General features: G+C 43.4%; 1 protein-coding gene across 4 annotated transcripts; it reads left to right on the forward strand.

Moving 5' to 3' along the window:
- The first annotated feature begins 894 nt into the window (after positions 1-894).
- On the forward strand, positions 895-17,521 carry slc35e4 (solute carrier family 35 member E4). 4 transcript variants are annotated; one of them, XM_078226968.1, is made up of 3 exons: positions 906-1,278; positions 1,421-2,250; positions 16,959-17,521. In XM_078226968.1, exons 2-3 carry the CDS (start codon positions 1,641-1,643, stop codon positions 17,396-17,398), a joined length of 1,050 nt encoding a protein of 349 aa, XP_078083094.1. In that variant the 5' UTR covers positions 906-1,278; positions 1,421-1,640; the 3' UTR covers positions 17,399-17,521. The 4 variants fall into 4 exon arrangements, with proteins under 4 accessions (XP_078083091.1, XP_078083094.1, XP_078083092.1 ...); XM_078226966.1 differs by having other exon boundaries at positions 1,176-1,293; XM_078226967.1 differs by having other exon boundaries at positions 1,232-1,299.
- Positions 17,522-18,309: the final 788 nt, after the last annotated feature.

The raw sequence follows: 18,309 nt of genomic DNA on the forward strand, positions 1-18,309 counted from the left end.
GGCCTTATTGTTGATTCACCAGAATTATTTAGAATTTTAAAGACTTTGTTTATTGGCCCAGGCTGCATAAACTATGGGCGGGATTTTCAGCCTCGCTTGCCTCAAAACCGGAAAATCCCACCCCAGATGAACGGACTTTTCCATGGTCCACCCCTCGCCTGCTCCAATTCCTCTGGCGGGTGAGATGGTAAAATTCCAGCCAACATGTCTATTTCCACAAGTTCCTAAGATGGTGGGGGTGATCTAATTGTGGTGTTTAAAATGTTTCGTATCTCGAAAATCAAATACCTTTGATCCTGCATTAGTCCTAGTCATCACCTTTAACAAAAATAATTCTGATCTCTTGGTTTCTGATCCAAACCCATCGTTTTCCCCACATCAATTCCATCAGCTGCAGTTAATCTGCCTCTGCCCCTCTCCAGCTTTGTGCTTCCATGTACACAATTTACAGTGCCTTCTTAACTTGGTGTCATCTGCAAATGTGCATTTACAACTCAAATTCCTTCCTCCAGAACATTCTTACACTGCAAATTCCTTCCTTCAGATCATTCTCACACTGCACATGTGGTGAAAAGCTACAATCAGCGATGTTAATAAATAATGGTCCCTAATTAAATTATTGAACCACATATAGACAATAAAAGGTGAGACGTTAATGAAACGTTAGATAAAAGAAAGTAGAGATTCGAGTCTTTGCTTTTATATTTTAATATGTTTTATTCGCCATTTTTTTTAGAAAATGAAACCGCCTAACATGTTCTATTCTGCACAAGAATTAATAATAAAAAGTAAAAGCTTGCGCTGGAGGTTGCCTAGTGGAAGGCGACATTAGTGGTTGTATGACGATGTTATTTATGAGGAAGTAAATGGTATTACAAGGATCACGTGAACGGGATACAGTGTCTGCAGTGTAAATATAAAGACAAGCAAGCGTGTGTGGATTACTACAATACCTCAGCCCTCATTGATTTAAACACGGTGCCTCGATAATTGCCATCACCAAACAATAACACTATGTTGTGAAATTCGCACTTTGTTTATTTATTAAAAAATTAAGTCCCACACATACAATGGCCCTTTGCGCCGAGGCATGGGTTTGTATTTTGGAAGCTGCCCAGAGGGGCGGGTTTCAGTTTCATCAAAGTCTAAATTTGGAAATCTGACGTGTGGATTGTGATCTTGCGGAGATCTGCCTCTTCAATTAGACCAGCCGGGGCTGCAACAGCAGTTTTGATGAAGACACAAACGAGCGAAGGCAGCAGCCAGGAGGGTGTTTTAGTAAGACTTGAACAGGCACGGGTGATTCATCAGCTCAGCATCCTGACTACAGCAAAGGCGTGGTGTTTGATTTCACATAGCCCCGTGTCCTCTCGCGTTTGCAGACATTAGTTTTAAATTGGTCTCTCTTTCTTTCCTTTAGAGTAAGAGCGGAGACGTGAAGGTGAAACGTTATGTTCAATGGGCTGTGATTTACTAGAGCAAGGTACAGGCTGCCGAGATGCCCAGGACTGCTTGCCGGGAGGGAGCAGCGAGCCGCTGGGTCTGATCGCAGTAGTCCCGGAGGGGGGGCAGAGCTCCAGAGGAGCCGGGGAGCGGGATAACCCAGAGACTGTATCTTTTCAGCCCGGGATGGAGTTGCCATGACAACTACTGATGTATTCCCGGAGTTCCCTCCGCCAATATCCGATACGGCAGCAGCAGCAGCGGCAGGGGCGAGCCAGAAGAGGAGGCAGATGCTGCACACTCTGGCCGCGGTCACTGCGCTGCTGGCCACCGGGACCACCATCACCAGCCTCAACAAGTGCATCTTCGCCGTCTACAATTTCCGCTACCCCCTGCTGCTGTCGGCGCTCCACATGCTGACGGCCATCGTGGTGGACTATGCCCTGATCCGCCTGGGATTCGTCGACCTGAAAATCAAAGAAGTCACCGGGCTGCCCACCGCCGCCAAGCTCAAGGTGTTCCTGCTGAGCCTGACCTTCTGCGCCACCATCGGCTTCGGCAACATGGGCCTGAACTGTGTGCAGCTCTCCTTCGCGCAAGTGATCTCCACCACCACCCCCCTCTTTACCATAGCCATCTCCAAACTCTTTCTGGGCAAGCACCACCACATCCTCAAGTACACTGCCATGATGCCCATCTGCCTGGGAGCTTCCTTCAGTCTCATGGGCGAGGTCCAGTTCGACCACAAGGGATGCTTCTACATTTTCGCCGCCACCATGTTGAGAGGAGTGAAGTCCATCCAACAAAGTGAGTTAGGTTGTTGTGTGATCGTTTTACTGACTCCGCCATGAGCCGGTGGAAAGGGCGGGCTGGCTGGGTGTGTCGGGGCTGGGTTTACCATTAAGACAGGCAAGAAGATTATTTTGTGTTGGAAAGAGAATGTTGCCCCAAGCCTGTCTTTATGAAAAGGAGGTTGAGTTAAAAGGCCTATTGAGGGAGAGTGAGAGATTATGCTCCTGTCCCATCGTCCAAAGGTAACAATTTTCTTAAGTTCCACCAGAAAATGAATATATAGATGATATGGCCCAGTCAGTAATAGTTAATTACACTGTGGGTTTCAGATGGCTGCAAGTGCAAATCTAATTGTGACACTAATTGCAGAATAATAGTTACATGATTCACAGCTGGGAATGATGTAAGGACATAAGTCAAGGGTGATAAAGGGGCACTCAGCTGTGAAGCTCCTCCCTTAAGTGTACTTACCTCGCTAACAAGGTATCCACCTGTGTCTTTGCACCTGAAGTCTGCATTACTACTTATCAACCTGGAAAATTCTTCCATACACTTCATAGCATTAATAACTTTTATAATACTAGCTGCATTCTGATGAAAACAGTAAGTGTCATCGGGCTATATGGTTATGGGTGGGGTTGCTGGGAGTGGAAAGGGTAGGACGCATGCAGTTGTGATTGATCCTATCCTAGACCAATGTCTGCACTTTGGAATTTTCCATAAGGGAGTACTAAATTAAAATTGTGGGAACTGTGACTGTTTCTCCACTTTTCTTGCAGTGTAGCGATGCCTAGCACTACTAACAATATAACAATAGGAGTTTGGAACGAGCAGGGTAGACAAAGGGGAGCCAGTGAATGTGCTGTATTAGAAACAAAAACAGAAAATGTTGGAGAAACTCAGCAGGTCTGCCAGCATCTGTGGATAGAGCCAAATTGCTCTATTCTCTCTCCACAGATGCTGTCAGACCTGCTGAGCTTCTCCAGCATTTTCAGTTTTTGTTTCAGATTCCAGCATCCACAGTATTTTGCCTTTATCTTATGTGTTGTGTTAGGATTTTCACACAAGATGTTATTACATGAAATTTGGGCACACTGTTTCGAGGGATAATATGTTAGTATGGATTGGTTCATGGACAGAAACAGTTGCAATAAACAGCTCATTTTTTGGCAGGCTGTAACTAGCCGGGTACCAAGGCTTGGGCCTCAGCTATTTACAATCTATATCAATGACTTAAATGAGGGGAATGACTAAGGTATAAAATGTAAGCTGTGAGGAGGATGCAAAGGGATATAGACAGTTGAGTAAATGGACAAGAACATGGCAGGTGGAAAATGTAGGGAAGTGTGAAGTTATCCACTTTGGAAGGAAAAATTGAAAACACAATATTTTCAAACGGTGAGAGATTGGGAAATGTTGACATTCCAAAGGACCTATGTGGCCTCGTACACAAATCACTAGAAAATTAACATGCAGGTACAGCAGGCAATCCAGAAAGCAAATGATACGTTAGTCTTTATCAAAAAGGGATTCGTGTATAAGTGTGAAGGAGTCTTACTGGAACTGTACAGCAAAAGCAAGATACTGCAGATGCTAGTAATCTGAAATACAAGTAGAAAATGCTGGAAATACTCAGCAGATCAGCCAGCAGCTGTGGAGAGAAAAACAGTTAACACTTAAGGTGGATAACCTTTCACCAGAATTAATTGTGCACCAAAGATGCTTAAGCCTCTGCCCCTTAGATTTGGTACGTGCAAGCACTTAACTAAACACAACCTAGACTAGTTATAGCCCCCATCGTCTTTTGCACAGATTTGCAGTGGTAAATGTGTGGCCTATATGGTATAGTATTCCTGTTCCTGTAAGTAAAAGTTTATTTATTTATTAGTCATAAGTAAGGCTTACATTATCACTGCAATGAAGTTACTGTGAAATTCCCCTAGTAGCCACACTCTGGCACCTGTTTGGGTCAATGCACCTAACCAGCATGTCTTCCAGATTGTGGGAGGAAACCGGAGCATCCGGAGGAAACCCACGCAGACGTGGGGAGAACGTGCAAACTCCACACAGACAGTGACCCAAGCCAGGAATCGAACCCAGGTCATTGGCGCTGTGAGGCAGCAGTGCTAATCACTATGCCACCGTGCCGCCCACGGTGTTATATTATCTGATGACGGTAAACACATGAAATTCAATGGTCACTAACAACAATTTTTTTTGATTATTTAGTGAATGCACGTTGCACCTGACAATACAAAAGATGTTCATTTGGCCAATAAAAATAAAAGTAAGTGTTAGGTGAAACATAACATCCTTAAAATTCTTGGGTGCAATCCTAGAGATTTCCAATATTAAGTACATGAGGTGGGGTCATAATGTCCTGCCATTTATATCTACATGGTATGCTTCCACACCACTACATGTGCTCCCTGGATGCCTGCCTGTTGCTGCCCACGGAGGCTGAAAAATCACCCAAGCTCCACTGGCTACAACCTCGGTTTTTGGAAGGTGATTTTAAGGCATCCTCAGTCCCCGTTATTGGGACAATAAATTCAAAGAAAAAAACTGTCCAGTCTTTGGGGGCCAGGTCATCAGCCTGGTGTGGAACATCAAACCGGACCGCATAACATCCTCCAAAGTCTGCTAGCAAATGCAGTGTTGGAAGTCGCCATGCCCTCTGTGCCAGGCATTAGGTTTGGCTCAGGCAAAGGTTCCAGATTTACTCTCTCCAAGGAGAGTGAACGGAAACTCCCATGACAGAATTACAGCAGGAAGTTACCAAAGAGGCAAATTCAGACAAAATGCATTCCGTGGCCATCAGCATCGGGGGAGTTTAAATACATTTTAAATGATTGAAGAGCCTTTGCTATTAATAAAACAAGTGAGTTGTTAGCAGTGAAACTAAGCTCACAAAATATAGACTGCCACATTACGAACTGTTAGACAATAAAACCTAGACATATAAATTGCTGATTCTTCCGTTCCATCTCCGTTAAGTACAAGTCTTATTTTTAATTTGAGCTGATTACAGAACAAAGTAAACAAAAATTGTGCATTTTTCTTATAGCTATCTCAGTTTGGCTTTCATTCTGTTTCCCAACTTTCTGTTCATCCTTTACTTTTTTATCTCCCTCTTTCTTGCTCTATTGTATTGCTCTCAGTTTCCCTAACTGTTTCTGATATTTTTACTCATTCTTTCTCATGTCCTTCTTAATTAGTCCCTATTACCTTACTGTTATTGGGTCAGAGTTGCTTGACAAAACTGACTATTGCTCAAAGTTTATTTTGCAACAAATATGTACATATATTTGCAAATCTAATTCCATTATATTGTAGATAGCAGTTACACTAGGGAACGTTCTACTAATTAAGCCACTGAAGGAGCTTGAGAGAGCCATTAATGTCCTGGAGAATACCATTGACCAGAAATTTGAAACAGCCAATTAAACGAGTAGCTCACCTCCTGACTCCCCAGGCCTTGTCAGGAGTATGATGGAATGCTGTCCACTTGCCTGGATGAATGTGGCTCCAACAATACTGAAGAAATTCAATACCATCCAGGACAAAGAAACCTGCTTAATTGGCACGAAATCCACCATCCATTCATTCCCTCCACCACCACGAACAGTGGCAGCAGTGTGTTCCATCTAATTTTTAAGTTTATTGTCAGTGTCACAAGTGCGCCTGCATTAACCTGGGAATGAAGGTTTTGTGAAAATCCCCTAGTCGCTGCTCTCCAGCACCTGTTCGGGTACACCTGAGGGAGAATTTAGCATAGCCAATGCACTTAGCCAGCATGTCTTTGCATAGTGGGAGGAAACAGGAGGAAACCCACACAGACATTGGGGAGAACGTGCAGACTCTGCATAGTGACCCAAGCCGGGAATTGAACCCGGGTCCCTGGTGCTGTGCAACAGTAGTGCTAACTACTGTGCCACCATGCCGCCCTACATCTACAAGATGTACTGTGGCAACTCGCCAAGGCTCTTTTGATAGCATCTTCCAAACCTGTGACTTCTAGAAGGACAAGAACAGCAGAAGGATGGGAAGCTGCAAGTTCCCCTCCAAGCCAGATACCATCCTGACTTGGAACCATATTGCTGTTCCTTTGCTGCCACTGGGTCAACATCCCAGAACTCCCTTTCTAATAGTGCTGTGGGTGTAGCTACAACAGAGAGTATGGTGGCTCACTGCCATCTTCTCAAGGGCAATGAGGGATGGACAAAAGTGCTGGGCTTGCAGCGATGTTCATGTTCCATGAAAGAATTTAAAAAGAGTCTCCCTTTCATGAAATTTTACATCCCTTTACCTCGGGTCAGTGGACTAGTAATCCAGGGGCCCAGACTATTGCCCTGGGGGCAGGAGTTCAAATCTTTCCATAGAAGCTAATGGAATTAAAATTCAATTAATTAAAAATAAATGGAATTGAAAGCTAAGCTCAGTAATTGAAGGCATTAAACTATTATGGACTAACAGGAAATCTGCTGTCCTTACCTTATCTGCCTTGTGACCCCTGACCCACAGCAATGTGGTTGAACCGTACTGCTCTGAAGGGCAGTTAGGGATGAGCAACAATGCTGATCTTGCAATGATGCCCGGATCTTATGAATTGGGTAGGTGGGAAATGGTTTGATAGCTCTTCAGTATTCCTTTGCCTAGGAACCATGTGGAGAGATGGTGGATGATGCCTTGCATGTTTAGATATGGGGGGTTGAAAGTGCAGTGGCTCCAAGGGGATCCTCTGTAAAAGAATTCTTAAAATTGGAATCTTGGGGATTTGTTACTTGTTGGGATGGGGAGGGGTAGTAGTAGATAATATACTTTACTGGGGGATGTAGTGGGAATTCATATGGAGTGGGATAGGAAGGGAGTTATTCTACTGAGCTAGAACTCGTTATGCACAATGCAGCAAGGGGTACTGAGCTAGAACTCGCTTTCCATAGTGCAGCAAGTGGTAATGAGTGAGAATTTCTCTATCTTCGATATATGACATTTTTGGAGGTGTTATGGTAAGAATGGGTGAGGAACTGTCATAGCAATTATATTGAAACTTTTTAGGGCAATACAAATGCAGTACAAAATTGAAATTAGAGAAAAAAATTTGCTTGGTTTGATAGGTGTTCAGAAAAGGAGTAAAAACAGAAATATCTGGTCACTGGGGAAGAGCAAAACTGACATCCAGGCTTGACCGGCATAACAGACTCAAGAAATGTGATTATTAGAAATTGGTGTTCTACCTTTTCTGATGTGCTTTTGTCCTGGTCCAAAAACATGGGCTGAGATTTTACAGGGCGTGATGTGGAGATGCCGGCGTTGGACTGGGGTAAGCACAGTAAGAAGTCTCACAACACCAGGTTAAAGTCCAACAGGTTTATTTGGTAGCAAATACCATAAGCTTTCGGAGCACAGCTCCTTCGTCAGATGGAGTGGATATCCACTCCATCTGACGAAGGAGCTGTGCTCCGAAAGCTTATGGTATTTGCTACCAAATAAACCTGTTGGACTTTAACCTGGTGTTGTGAGACTTCTTACTGATTTTACAGGGCTCCAGGGAATGTGTGGTAAAGTGTGAGGCATAACATTGTGTGCCCATTGCCTTCCTGCTGCTGCTGGCATTTTATCAGTGGTGGGGAAGGGAGTGGATGGTCCAGCAACTCTTAGTCCAGTTGAGGACCTTTTGTGGCCAGTTATGGGCAGCATAAGAAATTCTTCCTTCTACTGATGGTGGGCACCTCCAGTTACATCCCTCATGGGCTCAGTGGTAGGGTTGCCAAATATGATTAAATATATTCATGAAGGTTTCACCACATGACACCCCCCCCCCCGCCCCCGCTCCCCATCATCCTCCAACCATTAGTCAATCAACACTTCAGTCATTGTGACATTATGCCTTCCTACACCAATTGGAAATCAAAAAGACTCATTACCCAGTTGGATGATTGTCAGTCTGAAGTAACTCTTCCAAGGGCGGTGTCCCTTCACCAAATTTAGATTTATTTACATAGTAAGTAACACTCAGACAGGTACTTCCTTGTACACAGTGTAAACCTGACACTCCACATTTTATACACATATATGACTCCCTGATTGGACAACCCATTACTGCCTTAATCAGGGAGCTCGTATTTGTTAAAGTCATTACAAAGTCAACCAGCCCATTCCCATTTTCAGTATTTTTATATCCAGTGAAGAGAAGTGTTCAAAGAGAATTTTTTTAAAAACATTTTTTAATGTACCCTTGATAATTCTCTATGGTTGAAATCAGTGCTGGTTTGGAGGTTTGATTTTTCAATTCCTAAAGACTCCAGGCCAATCCTGGAGGTTTGGCAAACCTACTTGGTGGGGTGGTCAGAGCTGCCTGATTGGCCCCAGAAAGCTTTACCCAACTTGTATCCATTCTGGGGCCTCCTCCATCATGGCTGGTGACGGGCAGTTGCATTCCCAGTGGCGGCCACTAGTCCCAGCAGCACTGGGAGTAAAGAGCTGCTGACCCTCAAATTGGCTGGCAGATCTTAAGGGCAGCATCTCACCATCTTAAGGGATGGAAACCCCCACTGCAAGCGGATAACTGCCTGATGAACATAAACTGCAGATGGATAAGGCAAGGTCGTGTGCCCCTGACTTTCAGCTGGTGGATCAGACCTGTAAAATCCCGACCATGGAATTTTCAAAGCCCATCTAGTTGAAGTTTACTATGGAGTGTAGCAGTGTTCAGAACGCCATTCACGAATTAACTGCCTCTCAATGACTGTTGAATGCTCCTTGTGGTATCTTCTCACTCTTGTTAATACTTCAACACACATTTTCAACACATTTCAATTATCAACGCTGGGCTAAAAATAAAATTTTTTAATCTCATTGCTTCCTTTCTGCTTTCAGTCTATTTTAAACGTCAAACTGCTGAATATGTCCCTGGGCCCTCACATTTTGTAACACTGTTGTGAACATTAATGTAGCAGTTGCAACATCGCTTCAACATTAGGAGTAGCTTTTATACTGTAATATGAATCCTAAACTACACTTACAACATGGTTTATGTCAAAGTATATTTGAATATTATCCTCATACATCCCCTACTTCCTCTTCTTCCTCTATTCCATTTCATTCTCTCTGTCCCATTTCATGCTTTTAATTTTACTTTTTTTCCAATTAATCTAACTTACCTTTGCTTTTCCAAACTCACCACGTCCCACCTTAAAAAAATCACATCAAAAGACGTGTTTCCTCCCTTTTTACTCTTGTAATTTCAATTGGAATATGGAAACAGAAATTTTCATTCGTTTCAAAACCAGTTTTTGACAAAAGTCCAGATGTTTCGTATAAGAGGATCAGGACTTGGAATTTACTGAGACATGGCCACATATGAATAAGACTGGGGATTAAACATTGCAGGGTATAATATATTTAGACAAGATAGAGAGGGGAAATAGGGAGATGGTGTATTATACTTATTCAGGATACCAAAATAGCAGTAGAAAAAAACAGATGGAACTATCAGCAAGACGAAAAATAGAATCCATATAGAGATAACAAATAGTGAAGAATCAAGCACACTAATCAATGTAGTCTGCAGATCACTTAATCGTGGAAGGGAGGCAGAGGAAGAAATAAGCAGACAAATTCGGGACTGGAGTACAACACATAGAATAGTGACCATGATAGGTTTCAACTATTCTGATATTAATTCAATATGTCCAGCGAATTATGTCTGCCCAGTCTGCTTAACATCAATGGTAGAAAAATAATGGAATCCCAACTAAAGGAAAGAATAGAAGAATGGGGCGGCATGGTCGCACAGTGGTTAGCACTGCTGCTTCACAACTCCAGGGGCCTGGGTTCGATTCCCGGCTTGGGTCACTGTCTGTGTGGAGTTTGCACATTCTCCTCGTGTCTGCGTGGGTTTCCTCCGGGTGCTCCGGTTTCCTCCCACGGTCCAAGGATGTGCGGGTTAGGTTGATTGGCCATGCTAAAATTGCCCTTAGTGTCCTGGGATGCATAGGTTAGAGGGAGTAGTGGGTAAATATGTGGTGATATGGGGGTAGGGCCTGGGTGGGATTGTGGTCGGTGCAGACTCGACGGGCCGAATGGCCTCTTTCTGTGCTGTAGGGTTTCTAAGTTTCTAAGAACATCTAGAAATGAGAAATATAAAAATGAATAGTCAGCAAGGATTTCAAATGGGAAAATGTTGATTGACCGACCTTATTGAATCTTTTGAGGAGATAACAGAGAGGGTTGATGGTGATAATGCAGTAGATGTAATTTATCTGGATTTTCAAAAGACATTCTCTCCAGTGTCTCATTCTTTTTTTAAATAAAATGGCAACGAGAACTCCGGACAGTACTGTAAGAGGGGTATTCAATGGAGATGACAAGGGCTTCATGCTGGGTGTCCCATAATAGACTAATGAATACGGTCAGGAAATGTGGAGGTTGGGGACAATTGGCAGAGTGGAGTGCCAGCTGGCTTCAAGACAGAAAGCAGAGAGGGGGAGTAAAGGATAGTTATTCAGAGTGGCAGAAGGTGGGAAGTGATGTTCCACCAGGATCAATGTTGTGACTACTGCTATTCACAATTTATGTTAATTATTTTGACCTTGGAATCAAAATCATAATTTCAAAATTTGCAGATGACATCAAATTGTGGCTGTGGTGGGCGAGGGAGGTTGGGGGTTGGTGGGGGGCCATAGGGGTGGCGAGTGTGGAATATTCAATACCAAGGAGGACTGCGACAAATTACAGGTGGACAATTATTAAACTTACAGAATGGGCAAATAGTTGATAAATGAAGTAAATATGAGTAGTACATTTTAGTTAGAAAAATAGGGAAGTCACTTATTACTTAGAATGTACAAGACTAGGTGGGGCAGAGGAACAAGGAGAACCTGAAATACAAATGCATCAACTACCAAAATTGCACAAAAGGATAGCAAGGCCAAACAGAAAGCAAATCAAACTAGGCTTTATTTCTAGGGAGATAGAATTGAAAAGTAGGGAAGTTATACAGAACTGTATCAAACTTTGGTTAGACTGCACTTCAAATGGAATTTAATGCCCCCCCCCCCCCCCCCCCCCCCCGAGCAAATTTGGTGGGTGGCAGGCGGCTTTTAATTGGGTGGGAAAGTGGTGGGTAGGAACCCCCCCCCATACACACGCTCGGTGATCCAGAGCCTTGGGTGGGTACAATACCGGAGGCAGCCACTGTTTCCCTCAATGATGCAGCCAAGCCAAGCAAGGCATAGCTGCTGGCCTTGAATTAGTTGGCAGCTGTCTGGAGGGGGGGAGGGGGGGGGGGTTCCGTCCGCAGGGTTCTTGAGAGGCACTTAATATGGTGGGCCTTTCTGAAAGCAGGAGACACCGCACTCTTGCTGGCTCTCCAGCATTAAGCCCTTGTTGTCTCCATTAAATACCCATCTTACAGTACTGTCCGGAGCTCTTGTTGCCATTTTATAAAAAGCAAAGAGACACTGGAGAGAATGCAAAGAAGCTTTACAAGGATGATACAAGAACTGTATGTGTATACATCTCGGGGAAAGATTGATCTCTTTTCTCTTGAAGAAGGAAAGCTGAGGGGTGACCTGATAGAGGTCTTTAAGGTTTTGATAGAATGGATACAGAGAAAATGGGCAGAATTTTACTGGTACATCCACACGAGGTTCATATGATCTCGCCCAAGGCCAATGGAGATGCTGTTCTCCGAGCCTTGCCCGCCCCCGGGATCAGGGCGGGCATGCCAGTAAAATTCTGACCATTGTTTCTTCATTTGGGAAGAGCATAGCTAGAGGCCAGATAGTCACCAATAAGTCCAAATTAGTTTCTTTCCCAAAGAGTGATAAGAATGTGGAACTTGCAATCACAGGGAGTGGTTGAAGTAAATTGTATAGATTTAAGGGGGAACTCAACAAGCATTTGAGGGAGAAGTGAAAGACTTTTACAATGGTTGATTTAGATGGGAGGAGGTGGAAACAACAACATGGATTCGTTGGATCAAATGAAATGTTTCTGTGACGTACCAATGTAATCCTGTGTTAATGAGTGAGTTGGAAGGGTTAATATTGAAGCCCATTTAGCAGGATTTGTTTTCTGGTAGCTCGTTAGTTAATTCTTCCACATAAAATCCTATTTTGTGCCATTAAAATAACAAAACAGCCATTAACATGGTTACTTTAATCAGGTCAACAACAGGATTAAAATAGATTAGAAATAGATTTTATATATCACTTCCTGGAACAGCTTTGGGCTAGAATCTGTATCTGAAATCATGATTGTCAAGAAGAGATCATCAGGCACCAAGTCTACACCATTCCTCCGCAACACCTTATCCCACCCCCCTTCTCCCCCCACCATGGAGGCCGATCTTGGGAGAGGTACCCCAGAAATTATGCCCACATGCCCTTAGGCCCAGAGAAGCCACACGTATTGTGCGCTGATGTGTCTTTCATTATGTGCTTATTGAAAGCCACCAAAACACAAAGAGACAAAGACAATTGGTCCCAGATAGTGTCCCTGTGATTAAAGATAGTCAGCAGAATGAAAGCCTAGTAATGTTGAGGTATTGGCCCAGGACTTGCTGGAATGGATCTCGATAGATTGAATTTCCTGACTCGTCAGCTCAAACCTTTCGTGTGGAATTTTCTCAAGCCCCAACAAAGGTTCGATGGTAGGTGTTGTCCAGTATGGCAAGACGCCCGGAAATCTTTTTCATGCTGGTGTGAATTTACAGCGGGATCTTCCACTGGTGTCAGCCATGGCAGGTCAGAATGAACCTCATCTGCATCCTGTTAGTGAGATGTAGGTAAAGGCCTGACCCATCCCACACCAGATTCTCTGCCATGCCTGCAAGAAAACACACTGGCATGAAACACATTCGGAACAACATGGCGTGCAGATGTTGGGACTCATCTGAACAATGCCTGGAGCTGCCTCTGGAGTTTAGGATGGAAGCTGCTCGCAACCCTGGAACACCACAGCAGTGGGTCGCGGGTGGGAGGTCATCTGGAGGTGGACCGGAGAGGGGTCCATCTTCCAGCTTCCAAATGTCCCGAGAGATATATTGCTGTTCTCAGGAGATCCATCTTCCGATCTCAGAGTGATCCTTGAGATCTATTTTCATTTTCAGGAGGTCCACCTTCTTTCTTCATTAGTGGGTCAGTGACGTTGGAAGCCTTTTCAATATGGCACCCGGACACATCGGTGGACTATGCACCATCCTGGTCTACCCCATCACTGAATACAGTGTAAAACACCAAGGTGCATAAGGGGCCAGAAGGTTTGGTATGCTTTTCCAGCAGCAGCCACAGCAAGAAATACTCTGTGTTCCTGCCCCCATTTCGAGACTAAAGAGGTGATTTTCTGGCTCTTCCTGCCAGCGGGATCTACTGCTTCTATGAAGGCAAAATCCCGCCAGGGGTTCTGGGTGGTGAGGGGTGGAAACGATGGGGAGTCCCATTGAGAGTCCAGACAGACCGCCTCCCATTGCCGAGAAACACAGCGGGGGTGTGGAAAAATATCCCGCTTTAGACTCAAAATGGGAGATTTTCACCCTTTGAAACTGCAAGTATAAGTTGATGAGGGCACGGCAAGGTGAAAGGGCATCCACGACTTTGATGACTGACAGGACCAACAGTCTACTGATAACTAATGAGATTTAAGGATAGCAAGAGAACCAGAGCAATGGCTGATAAATGAGTGTGAATTAGAATCCAGCTAGATAGCGAAAGAGGGGAAAAAACTGGACTAAGAGAGACAAAAAGGAAAAGTAAGTACCTTGTTTTAAAGTTTACATTTTTTAGTTTAAAAAGAACTTTGAGATACATTTAGTTGCTGTCCTGCATAATTTCTGGCCTGCATCATGTTAAATATATATTTATTACTTGCATTCCCTTTGTAGTTCCCCCTGTTTGACAGACTGGAACCGGGGGTCTCCCATTTAAGATGGAGATGAGAAGAAATGTTTTCTATCAGAGGGTCGTGAGTCTGAGGAACTCTCTTCCCTGGAGAGCAGCCATTGAATATTCCTTAAGGCAGAGGTAGATAGATCCTTGATCGACAAGGGAGTCAAAGATTATCGGGGGTGGATGGAATGTGGAGTTGAGGTCACAGTCAGATCGACTATGATCTTACTGAATGGTGGGGCAGGCATGAGGGGCCGAATAGCCAACTCCTGCTCCTAATTTGTATGGTTGTATCTTTGTATGCAGGAGTGAAACTTCTTCTCAATTTCAGTTGTTTCCCTTTCTGGACCTCCAAGGTTGAGTGACATTGTAGTAAAAAAAAATTCCTCATTAATGGGAATCTTACAATCATCATCAAATACCAATCCAATATTCTTTGTCAAGGGTAATTTGTTTTAACAGTTCAAATGCAGCAACTTATTGAAAAGTTAATGGCAAGCTCTGGTTTTTGGGTGGCTGGCAGCAGAATGGAGCAAACCATCCATCAATCAGGAGCAATTTGCAACTTGTGGCCTACCTCTTTGATGCCACATATTGCTGGACTGTTCACATCAATGTGCCCATAAAACTCAGAATCTCCCCAGCAAATACTGAGGCTGCATGTCCCAAATTGATATAGCAAACTAGATATATCTCAATTATTGCATGTTAGCTGCATGTTAAACGGAAAGCAGAATATTGAGTGTTGATTTATAGCATCATGATAACGTCAGCTTGTGTTTTTTGGAATGCTAACTACTGCTTTTCCAGTCCAGCCCTCACCATCCCAACACAGGAAGTTGTAATAGCTAACACAATGACAGAACTATTGCAAGCAGTTACCTTTCTACTGACCATGTCTTAGAACCTGTGCTGTTGCAATATTTCACCAGCCTATACATAGTCTGTGATTCAGAGAAATCACATGGGTGAAGGTCACTTTCCTCCTGGCAGTGCTTAAACAGATGCAGAGACTTGATATTCAGTGGGTATATTTAGAGCACACTCATCCGAACTGTATGTTCATATAAAGAAATAAACACTTGTCAGGAAATAAATATTAGCCATGTGTATGTATGCAGTTTGCAGCCTGCCCGTTCTCATCTAGTCTTCCATCAACAACAAACAACAGCGTTCTTTATAGAGCAGGACACCATTTGTTTCACACTTCTCACCTCCTGAAGGTACTGACAGTTAATATAGGTACTATTGTATGAGCATCTCCAGTATCTCAGCCAGATCAACATTCTTCAGGTGTGTAACAGAGTGCCAGTAGGGTAGGTGACTGTAAGGAATATTTCCGGTGCAACCAGCCCTATCCTAACACGATGTTCATTGTGCCCTTCACAGCGGTTACCATTGGATTAGGATTAGCCGCACTAGCTAATTTCCTTGAGAAAGGGAGAGAAGGAGATTATCCACAGACATCATTTTCCATTGGGCATGAAATGCCAATTGATGTAAAATGTTAATCCTGATTTCCACAGCCAGTGTAACAGTGTGGCAATCATTTCTCCGTTCCTTTTGTCTTCTAATTCCTATCCACATCCCAAAACAAGAGCCCTTGAAGGATGAAGAACAGTGTAGATACAAAGCTTTTAAATTCATTCTTGCATTCAGTTAGCCAGCTAGTTACTCAGTCTGGAGACAGGGATGACTGTTGTAGTGGCCCTCGATAAGACAGCAAGCTCATCGCAGGTCATGGATCATACTGAAGGCTTTCCTGGTCTGTACAGCAAGAAGTGCACTTGCCACTTGAGGCACTTGGGAAGCACTTTCCTGTCTTACTGCATATCATATTTTTAGATGAGGACATTTCGAAACCCATCAAAGCAAAGTCATGCTGGTTGGCGTCATAAACATTACTTCTGACAGTCATTTTTCTTGTCAGGTGTTTTTATTCTTCAACAGCCCATACACCTGTTTATATAACAGCTCTGTCCATATGTACAGGGATCATTATCATTACACTTTAGTTAATTGACCTGAAAATGAAAATATGATTCTAGCAAATAGAGCTCTGCTGCCTTTATATTTCAGGATCATCCAGTGACACATTTGCTTTTAAAACTAATGAGTCACTTTCGCCATCATTGAGTATTACTCAGGAAGGAAATTGTTCCCACTTTTGGCAGATCACGAACTAGTGAAAAAAGATGTTATGAATGAAGTTACAGTTACTGATATTTAGGAAAGACCGGACCCACATCACCTCCCACACAATTTGGTTTCATGGTTGCTGAATTGAATAAAACATTCCTTAGTTACAATACGCAGTTCAGTAACTTGCATGTAATGATCTTATGTTTTTCCATGCTTACGTTTAACATGGCTAGGGGAAAACATAGTTTTTGCTGTGTTGAATCAATTACTATGGAAACATGATGCGGCTCAAATGCAGTGTTTGATGTTTCAAAGAAACTCCTTCATCAGAAATTCTTTCATCTTTGCAACTCACATTTTTAGAAGTGTTCAAATTCATTTGAAAATTAGAGTAGATTCCAAACTGTGGGATTACAACAGTCATCAAAAATGCTGTAAAAGTCAATTGGAAATATCACTTTTACAGCACTCGACGTTTGCTCTTTTTTTCGGTTTCTTTGGTTGTTGCTTTGTTCGCTCCTGCCTCTGATTCTGTCCCTTGTCTACTGCCTCAAGCTCTCCTGTGCCTCCATTTGTAACATTCCAACGGAGCCCTTGATGTTTAATGGAAAATTGCATGTTACATGTCTGTTCACTGGACAGGCTAATGTATCATCTATTGCAATGCTCATCATTGTCTCTCTTTTCCAGGTATTCTCCTTCAGGAAGAAAAGATCAACTCTGTCATCCTGCTCTACTTGATGTCCATCCCAAGCTTCTGCATCCTTATTTCGGCTGCGATTCTGCTGGAGAGTGGTGCTGAGTGGGAGCCATCCGTCAAATATGACAACAGACTGTGGATTATCATCCTCCTTAGCTGCCTAGGCTCAGTACTGTACAACCTGGCGAGCTTCTGTGTCACCACACTTACCTCCGCGGTCACTCTGCATGTTGTGGGCAATCTCAACATGGTGGGAAACCTCGTCATTTCGCAAGTCCTCTTTGGCAGTGAGATGACTGCGTTGAGCTACGCTGGAATCGGGCTGACGCTAACGGGTGTGTTGATGTATCAGAACTCGGACTTAATAACAGACTATTTGAATTCAAGAAGTAAACATCATGAAGAGCAAGACAAGTTAAAAACTGACTGAAAGAAAGCCTTGTGTACAGACTGGAGATGACGTTATTTGTAATTCAGTAGGGTTACATTTTGCCAAACTGCGGGCAGACAAAATGCTAAAATTATTAAAGTAAAGCACATTGCCTTATTTAAATTAATGCTTTACTCAATATTTTTTCCATTCAAGTGTATAGAGAGTCTGTGACTGGGATTGTATTTATTACATTACGTAGTTCTAGACCAGATTATTAAAAAAAAAGCTCAATTTTTATTGTAACTGTGCTTTTGAACATTTTTGCATGCAAAGGGAAAAAAAGGTCATTAGCACTAAGCCATGGCTGATACCAATTAAGGAAGATGCTTGAATGTAACTCTAGATCTTGGAGTTCATCAGAACAAGCCTCCAGGGTAGTCGGCCGGTATTGTACGACCTCACTCGGCTGAGGCTTGTAAAATCCCGCCCGAGGCCAATGGAGAATTCCGTTCCGCGTGCCTTGCCCACCCTGATTCCAGGCCGGGTGAGGTGGTAAAAGATTTCGGCACGCTGGTATTTTGCTGGCCCGTGGCATTAAAACAAAACCTTATTACCGTGCTCGGAGGCAGATATTAAATCTTTATCTGGCTCACATTTAGATTCTGATGCCACAAATCTGAGACACCACTTTCTCCGAGGTTAATAAGCTATATTGAGCAGAGTGGTAAATCCAGGAAGTTATTGGAGAATCAGCTTAAATACATGAAAGTCCAAAGATGTACAGGTTAGGTAGATTGGGCAGGTTAAATTGCCCCTTAGTCTCAGGGGGATTAGCAGGGTAAGTATGTGGGGTTACGGAGATAGGGCCTGGGTGAGATTCCCAGTGATGCAGGTTCGATGGGCCGAAAGACCTCCTTCTGCACTATAGGGATTCTATGATTATCAATCCCCCTGGTACTAAATCATGG

Source organism: Mustelus asterias, chromosome 13 (assembly GCF_964213995.1).
Source record: "Mustelus asterias chromosome 13, sMusAst1.hap1.1, whole genome shotgun sequence".
In the NCBI taxonomy this organism is placed as follows: domain Eukaryota; kingdom Metazoa; phylum Chordata; class Chondrichthyes; order Carcharhiniformes; family Triakidae; genus Mustelus; species Mustelus asterias.